This window comes from Anneissia japonica, unplaced genomic scaffold, assembly GCF_011630105.1.
Source record: "Anneissia japonica isolate Jap-2015-1 unplaced genomic scaffold, ASM1163010v1 scaffold1946_len758022_cov188, whole genome shotgun sequence".
Lineage (NCBI taxonomy): Eukaryota > Metazoa > Echinodermata > Crinoidea > Comatulida > Comatulidae > Anneissia > Anneissia japonica.
In genome coordinates, this window is record NW_022694730.1 from 554,111 (window position 1) to 570,895 (window position 16,785).

Below are 16,785 nucleotides of genomic sequence, written 5' to 3' on the forward strand. Positions count from 1 at the left end.
ATATACATATATGCCTATATAGTATTTTTTTTCTTTTTGGAATAACCGTCCCGGGGCGTTTATTGTTGAGAATGGTTTTGAGTGGGCGGGGTATTCAAGGAAGGCATTTATTTTTTTTAAAATGTAAAATGGACATGTATATATACTCAAATAAACGCCCCTTAATGTCATGTGAATGTAGAACTACGGTACAACACATAATTACGGTCAAAATGTGTTGTTGCGTGCCGCATTAATCCAAACAAGGTTAGAAAAATGGAATTCTACTGGAATAGAATATTAATAGAATATGTTGAGAATGACGTTACTTCCATTAGTTTTAGTTACAGTTAAGAGTTAATAATATATGTTTTATTGTGGTGTCACGAATAATGGATGGTTTAAGATAAAATTGTAGTTTATCTTTTGGCTGTGGTGCTTGTGATTGTTGTTTAGACCACAGACATTGGTACATGTGGTGTGTGCTGAACCGTGGAGATCTCTAGGTCCCCGGTTCAATTACCATCGCTGCCTCTCCCTGTGTTTCAGCTAGAGGGCTGAATTACAAGTTACAATAGCGCACCGTCTTTCGGATATGACGATTAAGCCATTGGTCCCGTGTGCATTATGGCCCATGTGCTTAAAGAACGCACACTCTTCGGAAAAGAGTAGGGGATTTTCTCATGGTGTACTGCCCAATCACCACCAGAAGGACCCTACTGGAAATAAGTCTTCTTCTAGACTATCCTTGGTGTTTACACCGAATAAATCCAATCCAATCCATGGAATTTAAACAACATTAGCTTGCTTTTGAGCATTTTGCACCCTCATTCTCCCTTCTTTTTCTTCTCTCTTTTTCCCTTCTTTTTTCGGGGGTGGGGTGCTATCCCCATGCCCCCTAGATGCGCCTCTGATGTTATATCTTCTGTACAAAAAAATATAAATATATCGCCTCGCTTGTGGTCTCGCCTGTGCACAGTTCATTTTTTGTTTGCATCTAGAATAGAATTCCAGTTTACCGCCCTCAACATTACAGCAAGTAAACAAAATTTAAAGTTATAAAAAGCGCTGTCGTTACTTTCATAATCATTTGCCTTCAAGATACAAGTTGAATCAGACGTAACAGGCACCAGCGAAAATGAGTTCAGGTGAGTACCCCTAGTATAGAACTTTTTCATAGTTTTTTTTACTCTAATTTTAATACGTAGGCCTATTAGCCTATTTATTAAATAGACTTATTGGATCAGATGAGATATAATGTACCGTATTTCTTCTTTATAGTCCACAGCAATAATATTGTCACTTAGCCAGGTTAGCCTAGGATTAAGCCTTGGCGAGACTTTTTTTATTCCTTGTTTCGCGTACTTATTTTTTTAAAGATTATCGGATTAGGGCAGAATAAAAAAATGTTGTGTTATTTAGCAAATAGTTTTGCCAAAATCATCCAGACGGAGGAGAAAATAAAAATAACATTTTATTGATGAATGTAAAATAGCATGTTTAAATGCTTCAAATTTATATAATTAGGAAAAATATACATAGGGCCTATCTTATCTTTGGAATTTCAAGGCAGCGGAGGACGTACTGAAATTAAAGACAAACTTTTATTTTTTTCTCGGTGCGCTATTTTGGCCGAAGATACAATTTTATTTTTATTCGAAATCACCAATATTTGCAGTCGGCGGGTTCTCTAAAGAAGATATAAAAAATCTCGCCACCTGCTAAAAGTAGGTGAAACGTCAACAAATGTAAATTCATACATCACTTTATTTTGGATGATACTGATTTGAATTAAATCGACAATTAATTTTATGATTTAACATACAGTGATCATACCGGTACTGTACCCACGAATTAAATTGAAGTATCTTTGTGTATGAATTTAACACGTCTATTTTAACAATGATAAATTAGATGGATTTTTTTTTTTAACTTTAGAAAAGTCAATGTATGTCTCTGACAAGAAGGGAAGTGATGATGCAGGCGATGGTTCCGAGCAGAAGCCTTTCAAAACATTACTAAAGGTAGGCCTAATTAGAAAATTCGATTCAGATTTACAGATTTTATTGAATAAAAACACTTTTAAATTATGAATATGACAAGCAAACCATGGATCACATTCCCGATGCGTCTTGTGTGAAATATATACATTACTATTAAAAGATTTTCGACTTTACAGAATTATAAAATTTAAACAAATCATATCATTTTTAAAATTCTGTATCTTTGTGTTTTATACTGACAATACGAGCAAGGTAAATTAAATTTTTGGCGAACTTTTGGTTATAGATTTTGGACAGTTTACCAGTACATTTCTGGGGCCACTATTGCCCTTTTAAGCCCATATCTCATAATAGCATACGGCCTATAAATCTTATAAATTCTAATTAGCATCAGAGTTAATTAGTAAGTTTTCAATATGAAAAAAAATTGAAGAGAGGATTAGTCTCTCAGGGAGTGTAGGGCCTCGATGTTGTTGGTTCGTTTAATATTGCCGTTGGTTGTACTAATCAGGATATTTTGTTTGACTGCGATATCCTGAGTTTCTAGTTATAGTTCAAGGTTGATTTTACAGAATATAAAAGTGTTGGAGCCTATTATAACAGTGTAATTATTTAAATAGGGCGTACTAAGTTATCGGAGTACTGTATTAATTTAGTTCACCAAAATTGTATAATGTTACAAATGCGTACGTACAATATTTATTTTTTTTAAGTAGCAATTTAAATCATGCAAAAAGAGGAAAAATCATCAATTTTTATACCTTGCATTGCGGCCCACAACATGATGGTCGAAATACCCCTATTTTGTTTTTGAAATTTTAATATAGTATTATTATAATGTATACTAACTACCGGCACCCTACTTATTTTAGATATGCAAATTTCTATTAATGTATCTATACAAAAAAGAATAGTGTACCATATAAACGCATTTTTTCGATGAAGCTTTTCTATAATACTCTCCAAATTTTACAAATATTACATTAGTTTAATTTTGTTATATTCTTTATTAATTATATATTTGTAAATATTTATATTATATATTTTATATTCTGGAAATACATATTTTAATCAGTTTACCTTCTTTTATAAAACCTTATTTTTTGCACATGTATTGTCGTTTATATAGTCGAATGAATTACCCTCCCCCACTCCTAAAGAAGAAAAAAGCTCAGCTGCTGCCTATTTACACTTTTTGCCAGCTAAAATCACTCTACAGCGCCGGATCTAGAGATGTCCTAAAGGGGGGGGGGGGGGGGGTTGGCGGGGGGGGGTGTTGGCGAAAGGAGGCCGAAAGTGGGCCGATCGAGATAACACCACCCCCAAATCCGCCCCTGCTCTAACATGTTAAGGGTGGTGGGGAAAGTCAAATTACCCTTTAAATAAAGAATAACATGAGCCAATAATAATTTTGTTTATAATGTTCAAGCAGGTAAGATAGACATAGGCCTACAGGTAAAGAATATGTTTAAAATGGATTATACAATACATGCTAAATTTGATGGATGTAGACACTCCTTATTCGTGTTGTATTGACTTATTTTAGTGATTACATGGTCAGGAGTTTATAATATTTTTATTACGTTATTTAGTAAACATATACGCGTGTATGTATCAGCCGCGATCACTGAAGTGATAGTTCCACTTAGCTCTGCTGCTCCTTTCTCCTTACTGTACTAACGTAATTTGAATAATGAATTCTCATACCGGTATGTGTTGCTTCTGTAGCGTGATGATAAGTCCTCGTCCAATATTTTGTAGATTCGTAAAATTGGTTTTTTTTAAATGATATTTTAATAGCTATAAAAAGAGCTCAAAATATGCCAGTAACAATAAGACATTTAAATGCATGGTGGTACGATATATTTCTTCAAGAGCTGTGCACGCGTCTGGACGGCAAATCGGCACAAACATTAAGGCCTTACTCAATTTATAATATAGATTGTCATCAGATAATGATCGGGAAGTGTTGCAACGAGATACTTAAGATCTATATGTGGCTTAAGGTTTTCCGTCTCTGACATATCTTAACCTCTTAACCCCCACTTTCCGTATTCCCGCAGTTAAATCATGTAGCCGTTCAAAGTTAAAGTAAAAAATTCCCTTGCTGTGTTGTATAGTATGATTCTGAGAATAGACCTTTTCATTAAGCCCCGCTCCTTGAATATTGTTGCAAATGTCCCACTAAACGACAGTATACGATTAAACCAACTTAAAACTTACGCAAACACTTCATTTGCGGGACACGTACGTGTACGTATTCCTGACTGTGTTCTGATTGGTCAGTTGTTAAGTAGGCCTATGATGATTGACATACGGGAAGGTCCAGTGCCTTCCAATCACAGGGTCCTGAGTGATGGATTTTTTCTCTGTTTCTACAAACGTCGCCCATTTATACAACCCCGTCAACAATGTTTATATTCAATCGTCACCCTCTCATGTGATATGGATTTCAGTGATGTAGAATAAGCCTAGCTATAGTATTGTCGGGATCGAAAATACAGTCTTAACAAATGGAATATATAATTGTAAATAATATTAATACATAGGCAGAGGGTTTTTTCCCAGGCAGCTCTGAACGAGAAGGGGCTCACGCTACTGAGACCGCAGCGCTCGAAAACTGGATTATGCTGCGGTGGTTTATAACATTTAAATTACAAGACCCATTATCTGCTTACATTATTACTTAAATTAGGCCTATATTTTTCGGCTTTTTATGGCTAAAACCGCAGTGTTGCAATATATACATATATAAACACTAGGCATATATACATATTTTAGTTTAAAAAAAACAAAAAACTAAACAATACCGTATCTAAAAAACCCAGGAGACATCAACGGCGTGTTTAGAAGTCTTAAAATTGGGGTGCTGATGGGAGGGCGCGAAGGTGAAGTGGGGGCTCGATGATCAGTTGAGGGGCGCTAATTCGCAAAATATGGTGATTTTTAACTAATTGACCGTGATTCACGAGTATTTTTTGGGGGGTGGGGCGTGCGCCCCCACGCGCACCCCTACGTACGCCACTGGGAGACATATTAAATTCAATTCAATTCAAATTCTAAAATGATATATCCAAGAAAGAAATTCAGTTGGTCATGGCAAAAGTATAAAAACAATTTAGAATGAAAAAAGTATATGTAAATGATTCAGTAATCTCAATTCCAAATGTTAAAATCCAAAAACATGTAATGTATTCACTATCTAATCTTCTTTGCTGAAACTTGTGTAGGGTGAAATTGTAAGAGGTTGTATCTGACTGATAACTAACATTAAACAAATTTCCCATATCTCTTTAAGCTGAACCAGTCGAGTAATTAGTTTAAATATTGTAAACACACTCTTGAATACTGATAAAAAAAAATATATATATATATATCAAAAGTATGTGTTGACACAGCGGTTAAACATGACAAAACATTGATATGGCATAAATTATTAAATTATATTATATCAGATCAGATCTGTAATTCAGAATACAGAAGGATAGCAGTATGCTATTGATACCATATTATCTATAAAAACATAGGGCCTACATATATATATCACTTTATCCCAAAAATGGTAGGATCTCAATAATCTTTGAATTTACAAATTTCATCAAAGCTCACGCGTATGTACAATCACAGTCTTATTAATAAACGCAACCGAATCAACAATTTCCAAAAATTTCTATTGCAGGCAAACTCACGTAAATAATGTAAATCATAAGTACACATTTGTAAATTTCTATACGTTAAATCTCCGATAAACAGACAATAATAGGCTATGATATAACCAAATTTAAATGAACCACCTCAAAACTATTATATTATTTTATACAAAACTTCGCATGTTACGACTACAGCAATGTACAATATATTTTAAAAACTGAGGTAATATAGTCTGATGCAATATATCCACATAATATATAACAGGATACTGATGAGCACGTAGGCCTATCTCGGCTTTGTCTGATTTTATTATGCTAAACTCTGTAAAGTATCGATTAAGCTCGCTGCTCAAACTCCGAAATCCATGGTATAGGATGTTGACCTCGAGGCAGTTTTTTTAACTTTTAAATATAATTTAAATGAATTCCTATGAATCCTATGTTGACAGAATTCTTTACTTCACACGATAACGCAAATGAAGAACACAACAGTTTTCACTATTTAATCTGATGTTGCTCTTGAACTTGAAACCGCGTGATAATGTTAATTGAGTATATAGTTGATAAAAATCCATATCTCCGATATCAGAATTAAAAAAGAATAATTATTACAAAACACAATCGTTCATAGTTTAATTGGTCGTTATTATCATCGTTATCATCGATGGAGTTTGAACATTTGGTACTTATAAACACCGATGATTGACTGATAGATTGAATTAATGTGTTGATTGGATCATCGAAGTGAAGTACATTAAGATAAAAACTTGTTCACACAAAGTACAATGCACTGACATAGCGGTGGTATTTAAACAGTTACTGTATTGATATAGTAGTACATTATTAAATGTGGCAAAATCTTAACTTAGTACCTTCCAGACTATGTAAATTCGGGATACGAAAAATTAAGAGAAAACAATTTACGGTACTATATTTAAACTTCTTGTTATCTAGAACGATATATAAGTAATTTTGTATCTATCTGATATGTTTTATCTGGTATAAATATGTTTCAAAAATGTGTAAACAATAAAAAAAAAACAATATTTAATCTAAACTTCTGCTTCAATAAAAAAAAAAAAAAAACCTTCATTTACTTGATAGGCTATGAAAGCATCAGGTGAACCGTTTCCCAGGTTTCTGGTGGATTCCACAAAAGAAGGACAGGTAAATTGCAACTGTCAAATTATGTATTTCATTTACTAAATGTTTATCATACTCTAAAACCATCATTGATATAATTATATTTATTCATTCTATTATGATTAAGATTGTTGTTAGTGGTTTCTTGGTTTGACATAATCAAACCAACATACTTATACTTATACATACCTGTGAAATAAAAGAAGAGAGATATGTTACTTATTGTACTTTAAAAAGTTCTTTGTTTATCTGTTCAATATTTTATTTTTATCGAAATCTTTCCTTTAGAGATGGGAAGAGGTTTCTCAAGCTCAGCGAAAGAAAGTTGCTAAAATATATGCGGCGGAGCAACGAAAGCAAACAGACAGAGACGAGAAAGAAGTATGTAAAGATAACAAAAATCATAAGCAATGTTATTGGCATACTGCCAATTTAATCCCAACAGTGAATAGCTTATAATTATTTCATTGGAGCAGCAGGTTTCCATAAAATCGCTGCATTGATCGTCGACAGCTTTTGGCGACACTGAATGGTCGATTACTACGCAGTGTAGCGATTGCAGTGAAAACACTGTAGCGATATTGTAGGGATTTTATGGAAACCAGGCTTAATTTGACTACTATAGGTGGTTTAGCATTGATGTTTATTTACTATTGTTCCGGGTCTCATTAACAAGCAGCTGTCGAGCCTGTCTCAGGCTTAGCAGTAAAGCGGGGTTTCAAATTACCTTTCCAATGGTGTTTTAAGCTCTGCGACCTGGTTATGTTAGATATCTATATAATGATATTACACCAATTTATGGCATTATTTGATAATTGGTATCATCTTGTTGTGTTTGTGCATTTTCTTCTTTATTGAATGCTTTTGACGTATGGTGCAATGGCCTATATTATATAGGCTTATTAATGGCCGGCACAATCACAAATGCGATACGTAATCGATTCAGCCTGAAAGAGCTCATGATTTTGACATTGTCAATGATTGATAGGACATCTGGAGGCTTATAAATCATCACATATATAATATTTTCATTTCAACTATTAATTTTACTATTTATAGGCAGAAAAGGCTGAGCAGCGAGAGCGTAATCTGGAAGAAGCGAAGACGATTACAATTGTGGAGGACTCCAGTTTACCAAAGCCTGAGAAGGTAAACTTAACTAGTGCTTAATTACAGGGCCATTGGTTAAGACTCAACAAAATACCAATAATTATCGGTACTAAAAACAACAACGCCATTCAATTTTCGTGTTTCTGATCTTCAAAAGGCATATCCTTGTTTAATTGTATCCGATGTGACCAACTATTAACTCAAATACAATACTTATCGTTTTTTTATACATTCAGTGTTCATTAATTTAGGCCTATATGTATATTGTTGAACATTTTAGAATTTCTTTTTTAAAGTTTAACTCAATTTATACTTCTACAGATTAAGATTCGAGATGCAACAAAAAAGAGGGGTATTCGCATTAAAGTACAAGGATGGGTACATAGGCTACGTAGACAAGGTAACGAATGCGTGAATTGAACTGTAAATTGTGTGTCTGGTTCAATCACACTATCTTCAAAACTTTTATACAACTAAAAACAAATTAGCCTTCATTAGTGTACATTTACAGATTTTGTATTTTCCCCAGGAAAATCTTTGATGTTTCTTGTGTTGCGTGATGGTACCGGATTTCTACAATGTGTCCTCAATGATAAACAAGTGAGTGTAATTCACAGTATTTATTATGCTGTTAATTTCGAATCATGTTTTAATTACAATATGCTTATTCGACTGGTTCATTTCGTTGAGTATGAATTTTCGTTGAGCATTATTTTCATTCGAATGGTTCGTAAAATAGACTTCGTTGACAACGAAAATTAACGTAAACAGAATGCGTTAAATTAAGCACGTGACCAAAAAAAATATAGCCGATTGGTCAATTTAGCAACAACATTTGCGTTAATATAATTTAGATTAAATTTCAGAAAATAAAAATTTTAATATTTACTCACTAATGAAGTAAAAAAATAATTGTAGGCTAACAGAATTCAAAAACTGGATGAAAACATTTTTTTAACGAAAAATCCTTATTACTGCCACAATCCAAAGCAGCTTGATTTACGCAGCGTGTATCGCGGTAACTATGCAGCCATTTGGTTTTGTCAAGTATTTACCAGTTTTCTATTCGACTGGTCGTCTGCATTAAGTAGGATTTTACCACTGCGCAGGTGGGCGTAATTTAACAAAGAACGACCAGTCGAATACGGCCATTGTTTATATATACATATATTCTTTTTTTTCACAGTGCCAAACATACAATGCTTTGATACTTGCAACGGAGAGTACCGTCACCCTGTATGGCGTCATTAAACCTGTCCCAGAAGGCAAACAGGTGAGTGGGGTAAACATACTGTAACATCCTCATCATTTAGGAGATTATCATCATTGTCAACATCAACTAGCAAACGTAAATTTATTAATTAATATTCATGTTTACTGTTGCTAGGCACCAGGAGGTCATGAATTGACATGCGATTTTTGGGAGCTAGTGGGATCATCACCAGCTGGTGGAATGGATAACGTTGTCAATGAAGTAAGTGGTCGATCATTATCATTAAATTATTATTATTATTATTATTATTATTATTATTATTATTATTATTATTATTATTATTATTATTGTTGTTGTTGTTATTAGGCCCTTAGATTATTATTATAACAACAAAAATTATTTAGTAACGTCATGATTTTCATGCTACAATAATATTTTCGGTGGTGTTTTCAGGAATCCCATATTGATGTTCAGTTAGATAACCGCCATATGATGCTTCGTGGAGAAACAGTAAGTTCATTTTTTATTACACGAGGTTCTACGGTCGTTCAGTCTAGAAGGGAGAACTCCTTAAAAAATATTGACCACGGTTACTTTAAAAGTTCATGTTGCCATTTGAATATTTTAAGTTGGAAATTAAGTAATTCAATAGTGGAGTTATTGAAATATGAGGGCTTAGAAACAGACTTTTACAGATGAAGGATTCATACCACCTTACGTCCACCATGGTTGGAGTCCTGAACTACTAACTATATTACGGCTATCAAATTGACCGGAAATGGCACTCTTAAAAAGAAATTCAAAAATTTAGGTGGAACACACACAATAAGTGAGTTAGATACATTATAATTAACAAAAAAAAACTATGACCAATGATGCACTAGTAATTTTAATGGTTTCTTTCAGCTTTCCAAAATAATGAAAGTGAGATCAAGACTAACAGCTTGGTAAGAATTAGATATCAGCAAACACATTAATTATATCCGTCCACCTCACATACCAAAGTACAGAACTCACAAATTGCGCCTAGGCCTACATGATGATCATTAACCAAAATTAGGGCTATATAGTATTATGGGCACCTATCTTGGATTATGTATTCTTAATCAGAAAGAAGGATTAGGTTGTATTCTACTTTGACTAATGCATCTTACCTTTGTATAAGCAAAAACCTTTTATTTATCATTTTGTATTTATAATGTTTATTGATGAAGTTGGTAACATATTTTTGCATTTTTAATGTGTTTTAGTTTCCGGCAGCATTACTTTGATAGAGGATATTACGATGTGAGTAATAAACATATTTATTGTAATTGCAATGTTAATAAAATTTGTATCACGATTAATTGCATAGGCCTACCATAAAGTCTGTCAAAACTAACCAATTTTTTAATAGCCTTTAAGATGTGTAGATTCAGGCCAGAGCAAGTAACGAAGTTCACTGATTTTGAGAATAGCGTCTGGAATTATTGTCTATTTTTATCATAAAGTAGCATAACTGATATGAGGTGACACTTTCCTAGTGTGTTTTCTTTTCATACAATTTTATAATCCATATTGCATTATGTTTTAAAGGTCTGTCCGCCAACTCTTGTGCAAACTCAAGTAGAGGGAGGTTCAACACTGTTTAAACTCAAATACTACGGAGAGGAGGTAAGATAAAGTATAGGCCCCTAATAACAAGGATGGCGGTAATATAGTGATAGCTGTTTTTGTATTTCATTAATTGCAAGCATACTAATTAAATAAATGATCGATTTTAAATTAAATTTAGGCCTATCTGACACAATCTTCTCAACTGTATCTTGAGACGGCTATACCATCGATGGGAGATGTCTTCTGTTTGGCTCAGTCATTCCGTGCGGAACAGTCCCGCACACGCCGTCACTTGTCAGAGTAAGTATTACTATTAGGCTATAGGCCTACTTGTCACTTATGTGAAGTACACATCACAGCATCAATGAAATACAATGCTACAATCACTGCTTATCACCATGTCAAACACTCATATTATATTACATAGTCTCCCTTCTAGGTTTATCAGAATATTTCACATTGTTTAACCTTTACACATTTACATCATTTTTATCGTTACTTTACGCGCTTCTGATATTTTTTTTAAATTGAAATATAAATATTAATATATTATGATTTTTGAGTAGTAGGTCTATTATTATTATCTTTACAACAATTGCTTATGTATTCTAGGTACACCCATGTTGAAGCGGAGTGTCCATTTATTACATTTGATGACCTGCTTGATCGTATTGAGGATCTCGTTTGCGATGTAGCTGAGCGTGTGATGAAGACACCGGAAGCAGAGTACATTAAAGAATTACACCCGGTATCAGTAATCTTTTTCATGCAATAATATATAGTATTCTTTATTTCATTTTTTCTTTAAACATTTATTAGTAATATTATGTATCTGTACTTATTTGCAGGATTTTGCTGTTCCAAAACGTCCATTCAAACGTATGGACTATGCAGATGCTATTAAGTACCTTAAAGAAAATGACATCAAGAAAGAAGACGGAACATACTACGAGTTTGGAGAGGTAAGCTTCAAAGTGTCTATATCCGGTTTAATTAAGATTTCATCGTTAACCAATAATCTATCTAACCAACTTCTTCACATACAAAGCTGGCGAGCCAAAATGAAAAAAAAAATAAAATTAAAAAATTAAAAATTAACTAAAATAAAATTTTTTTAAATCTAAAAAAAAATAAAATATTATAATATAATATATATATAATATTAAAATAATAATTATTATTATAATTATGATTATTATTATATTATATTATTTTAATATTTTAATATTAAATATTATTATTAAATTAAATAATTTAATAATAAACTAAAATACAGATATTTCTCTAATTTATAGAATATCATAATTTTAAACTAATATTTCAGTATTGAACTAAGAACAACTAAGATATCTTGTTATATATTCTTTAGGTTTGTTGATTTTATATTATTATATCTTAGTTTTAAATTAATTTATCTTAATTTCAGCAATTGTTTTATATCTTTTAAAATTCAGATAAGCTTATTTTACTTTTTAAAACTTTAAGATATCTCTATACTAGAAACAAATAGAAAGAAAGAAATAGAATATTCTGGAAATACAATAGAAAGAATCGAAAAAGAAGAAGGCACTATAGCTGCGAAATGGCACTTTCATATCAGACAATCTGCAACTTTGTGGAAATTTCAAATCCAAAAGTTCTATTTTCAAGCCAATTAAGATACTCATGTGTTATTTTATCAGTTCATTATTCTTTATGATATTTCTCTCCTTTAGGATATACCTGAGATGCCAGAACGTAAGATGACTGATAAAATCAACGAGGTGGGTATTTAGGAAAATTCCAGTGTTGGAGAATATGGTTTTTCCAAATGTCAAAAGACAAAACATTATTAGTTATTTTCGGATTATTGCAAAAAACTAAAGAAACCCATTTCTAAGAAAGCGTGGGACATTTATAAAATAAACCATGTAACAATTGTAAAATTATGCGGCGTCCCTCGCATTCCAGGGACCTTTCCAAGAGACTGAGGTTTCTCTTTGAGGAAATGAAAATGGACTTACCCTAAATTAACAACGGGCCTTTAAATACCTAGTTTCCAAGAGTATCGAAAGTATAAGATAAGATTAGATACAAAATATTTCTTGAAGGTTTGCATGGCGAGTACCAATAACAAAATCACAAAACTTCCGATACACCATGTGTAATAATATGGTCTTTGAGGTAAAACCACTGCTTGCTTATCTCGACGTTTCAGTGAGATTGCTCTGACCGTCATCAGCCGCTTTCCTGCCGCCCTTTTATTAGATACTATAAGAAAATTATTGATCCACAAAGGAAAACTTATTAAATTAAGTGACTTTGATTATTGATTTACAGAATATCTTTTACCTACACTTCCCTGAATGATAACATTAACAAGTTATAGGCTAACCTACAATTTAAAGATGTTGATTGTTTTTAAGTAGGCCTATCTGTTAGTCAGAGTGAAACTGTAACTTTCCAAAAAATATATAAACTGTGAATGTATTTTTATGATTGCCAGCCTATACTGCTGTGCCGCTTTCCTGCCGCCCTCAAATCCTTCTACATGCAAAAGTGCCCAGAGGACAAAAGGGTGACTGAATCGGTATGTACACACATACACATACGTAACCAAGAGAGTATTTCAAATACAAGTAATAAATATCTAACAGTGTTTAATCTTTTATACATTTTACTCTAATATATTATATTAATAATACATAGAAAGAAAAATGTAATACAATACCGGTAATGTATACAACAATATTAAATTTATATCTTTAATAATTGTATTTGACAAACCATCACTGTTGTATCCGTCAAAACTTGTTTGGTGTGTATAAGCACCTGCACACCTTTGCAGTTTAACAGATACCAAATAGACTTAAGCTACATTTACACTAGGCACGATAACGGCACGGCAACTACATATCATCGCGTGTTTATGTTCTTCAACACTGAGCGCATTTTATCATATCGTTGTCGTGTCTAGTGTAAATGTAGCCTTACATAGAGACATATAGTATATCCTACCCATATACAGACACACACATAATCAAATGCCAAAATACACATTGACAGATACGCTCATACATGGACACACAAAATACATATATTTAGGAATATAGGCTTACACTGATCTCATCAACTAGGTCTACCAAAGTCCTAATGTTTGTTAATGTGCGTTTGGGGGTTTTCAGGTTGATCTTCTAATGCCAAACGTAGGTGAAATTGTAGGGGGCTCCATGAGGATGTGGGACAGTGATGAACTACTAGAAGGTTACAAGAGAGAGGGCATTGACCCTACCCCATACTACTGGTACACAGACCAAGTAAGTTCAACACTATATATTTTCTCTCAAATAAAGTGAATGATTCGGAATAATAATAGAAATGCTAAACTACACGCATATCTCAGAGAAGAGGTTACACGTTGAGTATGATCTGTGTACAATGACCAAGTGGAAAGGCGCCTAGAGTACTGTAGTACTTCGGAAATAACATAAAATAATTGTAGAAAAAGAGTAGATGCTCGTCTCATTCCTAGTGTAGGCCTACTTATCAATTCAATTCTTGTTATGTAATGTTTCACTGTTGGTGTAGATCAACTGATATGCGAGTAAGACCATGTGACAAAATACAAAAAAAAAGGAATAATTAATAAATAATTTATAAATTATTTCTTCCGTTCTCTTCTGTAGAGGAAGTATGGTACTTGCCCTCATGGAGGCTATGGACTTGGTCTTGAGCGCTTCCTAACATGGCTTCTAAACCGCTACCACATCAGAGACGTATGTTTCTACCCAAGGTTCACCGAGAGATGCAAGCCATAAGCACGCCACTATTCTATGCTAAATATCATGCGTGGACAATAATATGTATTCCATCAATATACGGTAATACTATTTACTACCGGTCCAATTACAGTTTGCCCTTAAGTAGTTGTTTTTGTTTCATCCATAGAATTATCAACTCAATTTGTTTGTTGCTGTTATATTACAAATATGAAAACTATGAAATTCAATTATGAAATGCAGTTGTAGGTTCACATGCTTTTTTCGATGTTTAACAAATTATACAAAGCCTTTATAAATTAAACTGATATGTAAAAGAAACACATATAAAATCACACGATTACATTATTCAAAATACAAAAACAAATCGTGGGAAAACACAATTTTGAACAACTATTTGATTGTTGGTTACCACATCTAAATATATTCATATAAAGTACGGTACATAGGTTAAAGATTAGGCTATAAAATTATTTATCGAATGAATTAACTACTTGTTTAATATTGGAAAAAGGTAAATAGAAAAGACACGGACATTAACAAATAAAATGGAACATAAAACATCAAAATTTAAATATAACACAAATTCTAGTTTTAAGTACACATTGTAGTGTAGCTGGATTATATAAAAAAGTATAAAAAAATTTGTTGAAAATTGAATGTAATATGTTTGTCTTGTTCCTTTATACTAATATGAAGTGATACAATTAGATATGCTATATCTCTACTCAGTAGAAGTCCTTGTATTGTTTTTGATTTTTACATTGTTGAATATGATATTTGTAATCGTTATACTATAGGAATGAAATGTGTTTATATTGATTTTAGTTCATATAAAATTTGCATGAATATTTTAGAATAGATGAGTTTCGCATATTATGCGCACTATAGAATGTTGATTGAATTCCGATTGTCTAGCAACTGGCGCATTAATAATACATCCATATGTAATTAATTGGTAAACCACTGGTTCATCATAAAGGTATCATACTATACAATATAAAAAGAGTGGTTCAATGCAATTTAACTATTTCCGAGTAAAAAATCGCTCTTAAAAGTTCAATTGTTTAGACTCTTCCTATTTCACTCGCTTACACACTGTTTCACTTTATTTACTCGTTTGCATTTACAGAGTAATTTAATATTAAAAAAGCACTTATACATTAGTTCTTAGTACCTAAAAAATCGCTGCACTGCCGCTTCAGTGTGTTCACTAAAATCGTTCTACAGCGTAGCTGTCTCCGACCCAATTGGGGAGGCTCCCTAATTCGACCGACCAATCAGCGACACCAAAAGCTGTCGGCGTTAGCCTGTAGCGATTTTATGGAAACCAGGCTTAAGAATCTTATAAAATCGTCAATACACAATCATATTGCTACAGTTTTCAGCTTTAAAAAAATTTACTTCATGTCTGTAAAATAAATTCACAATATTTGAATAAATCGAGCAATTTAATTCAGTGTGCATTACATCTGTGTATTTTTTTTAATTTATTTTTACTATAGTTGATTCGCGCTTGTCAATAGTATATTTATTCGAACAAAATTTTGTAAGGTTTTCTTAATCTTCTACTGTAACTCCAGAAAACTAATTTAAGTGCCAACGTGTCTGCAACTCGGTTGCAACAAAGTTGAGTACCGTAACATGTGCTCACGTAATCTAACGGAATTAAGGGCAAGCATTACAATTACACAGTAATTCAATGTTTTAAAAAAATCAGGTTTAGTAGAGCGGCTAAGGTTGAATTTCAAGTAGAATCGTGCACTTCTGGAAGAAAGCATGAAACTTCCCACAGTGATACTATGACACCTAAAGATCATAAAAAATATACCCCCCCAAAAAACGCCTCCTAATGGCCACCATTTTGAAATCCAATATGGCCGCCCAAAATATTTGATTTTTAATATATATTCATATCTACAGCACATGTCATTGCTAATTGAAGATCATTACCCATGTTTTCAATATCAGGGAGTGTCATGCAATTATCAGAAATTATTTCAGATGGCGCCGCCATATTGGATTTCAAGATGGCCGCCAAATTATTGATATTTTTGTCAATATTCATATCTACAGTACATAGCACTGTCAATCAAAGACCGTTGCCCATGTTTTCGATATCAGGGACTACCATGCAACCATCAGAAATTATGTCAGAATACCACCATATTAAATTCCAAAATGGCCGCCATCTTGAAATTTAATATGGTTGCCAAAATAATTAATTTACAGCACATATCACTCCAACTGAAGATCATTACCCATGTTTTCAATATCAGGGAGTGTCATGCAATTATCAGAAATTATTTCAGATGGTGCCACCATATTTCAAG

General features: G+C 32.9%; 1 protein-coding gene across 1 annotated transcript; it reads left to right on the forward strand.

Moving 5' to 3' along the window:
* The first annotated feature begins 1,058 nt into the window (after window positions 1-1,058).
* Window positions 1,059-15,921, forward strand: LOC117101222 (asparagine--tRNA ligase, cytoplasmic-like). Its single transcript, XM_033241137.1, has 20 exons — window positions 1,059-1,127; window positions 1,918-2,003; window positions 6,737-6,799; window positions 7,064-7,156; window positions 7,835-7,924; window positions 8,207-8,285; window positions 8,415-8,485; window positions 9,072-9,158; window positions 9,273-9,359; window positions 9,552-9,608; window positions 10,005-10,045; window positions 10,349-10,385; window positions 10,674-10,751; window positions 10,873-10,994; window positions 11,307-11,442; window positions 11,543-11,656; window positions 12,410-12,457; window positions 13,180-13,263; window positions 13,859-13,990; window positions 14,360-15,921. Exons 1-20 carry the CDS (start codon window positions 1,118-1,120, stop codon window positions 14,489-14,491), a joined length of 1,647 nt encoding a protein of 548 aa, XP_033097028.1. The 5' UTR covers window positions 1,059-1,117; the 3' UTR covers window positions 14,492-15,921.
* Window positions 15,922-16,785: the final 864 nt, after the last annotated feature.

Bases quoted from the DNA above. Each gene is read 5' to 3' on its own strand.
- LOC117101222 (XM_033241137.1), top strand. The intron at 11,657-12,409 runs GTAAGCTTCAAA...TCTCTCCTTTAG, and splicing joins CATACTACGAGTTTGGAGAG to GATATACCTGAGATGCCAGA. The intron at 12,458-13,179 runs GTGGGTATTTAG...TATGATTGCCAG, and splicing joins TGACTGATAAAATCAACGAG to CCTATACTGCTGTGCCGCTT.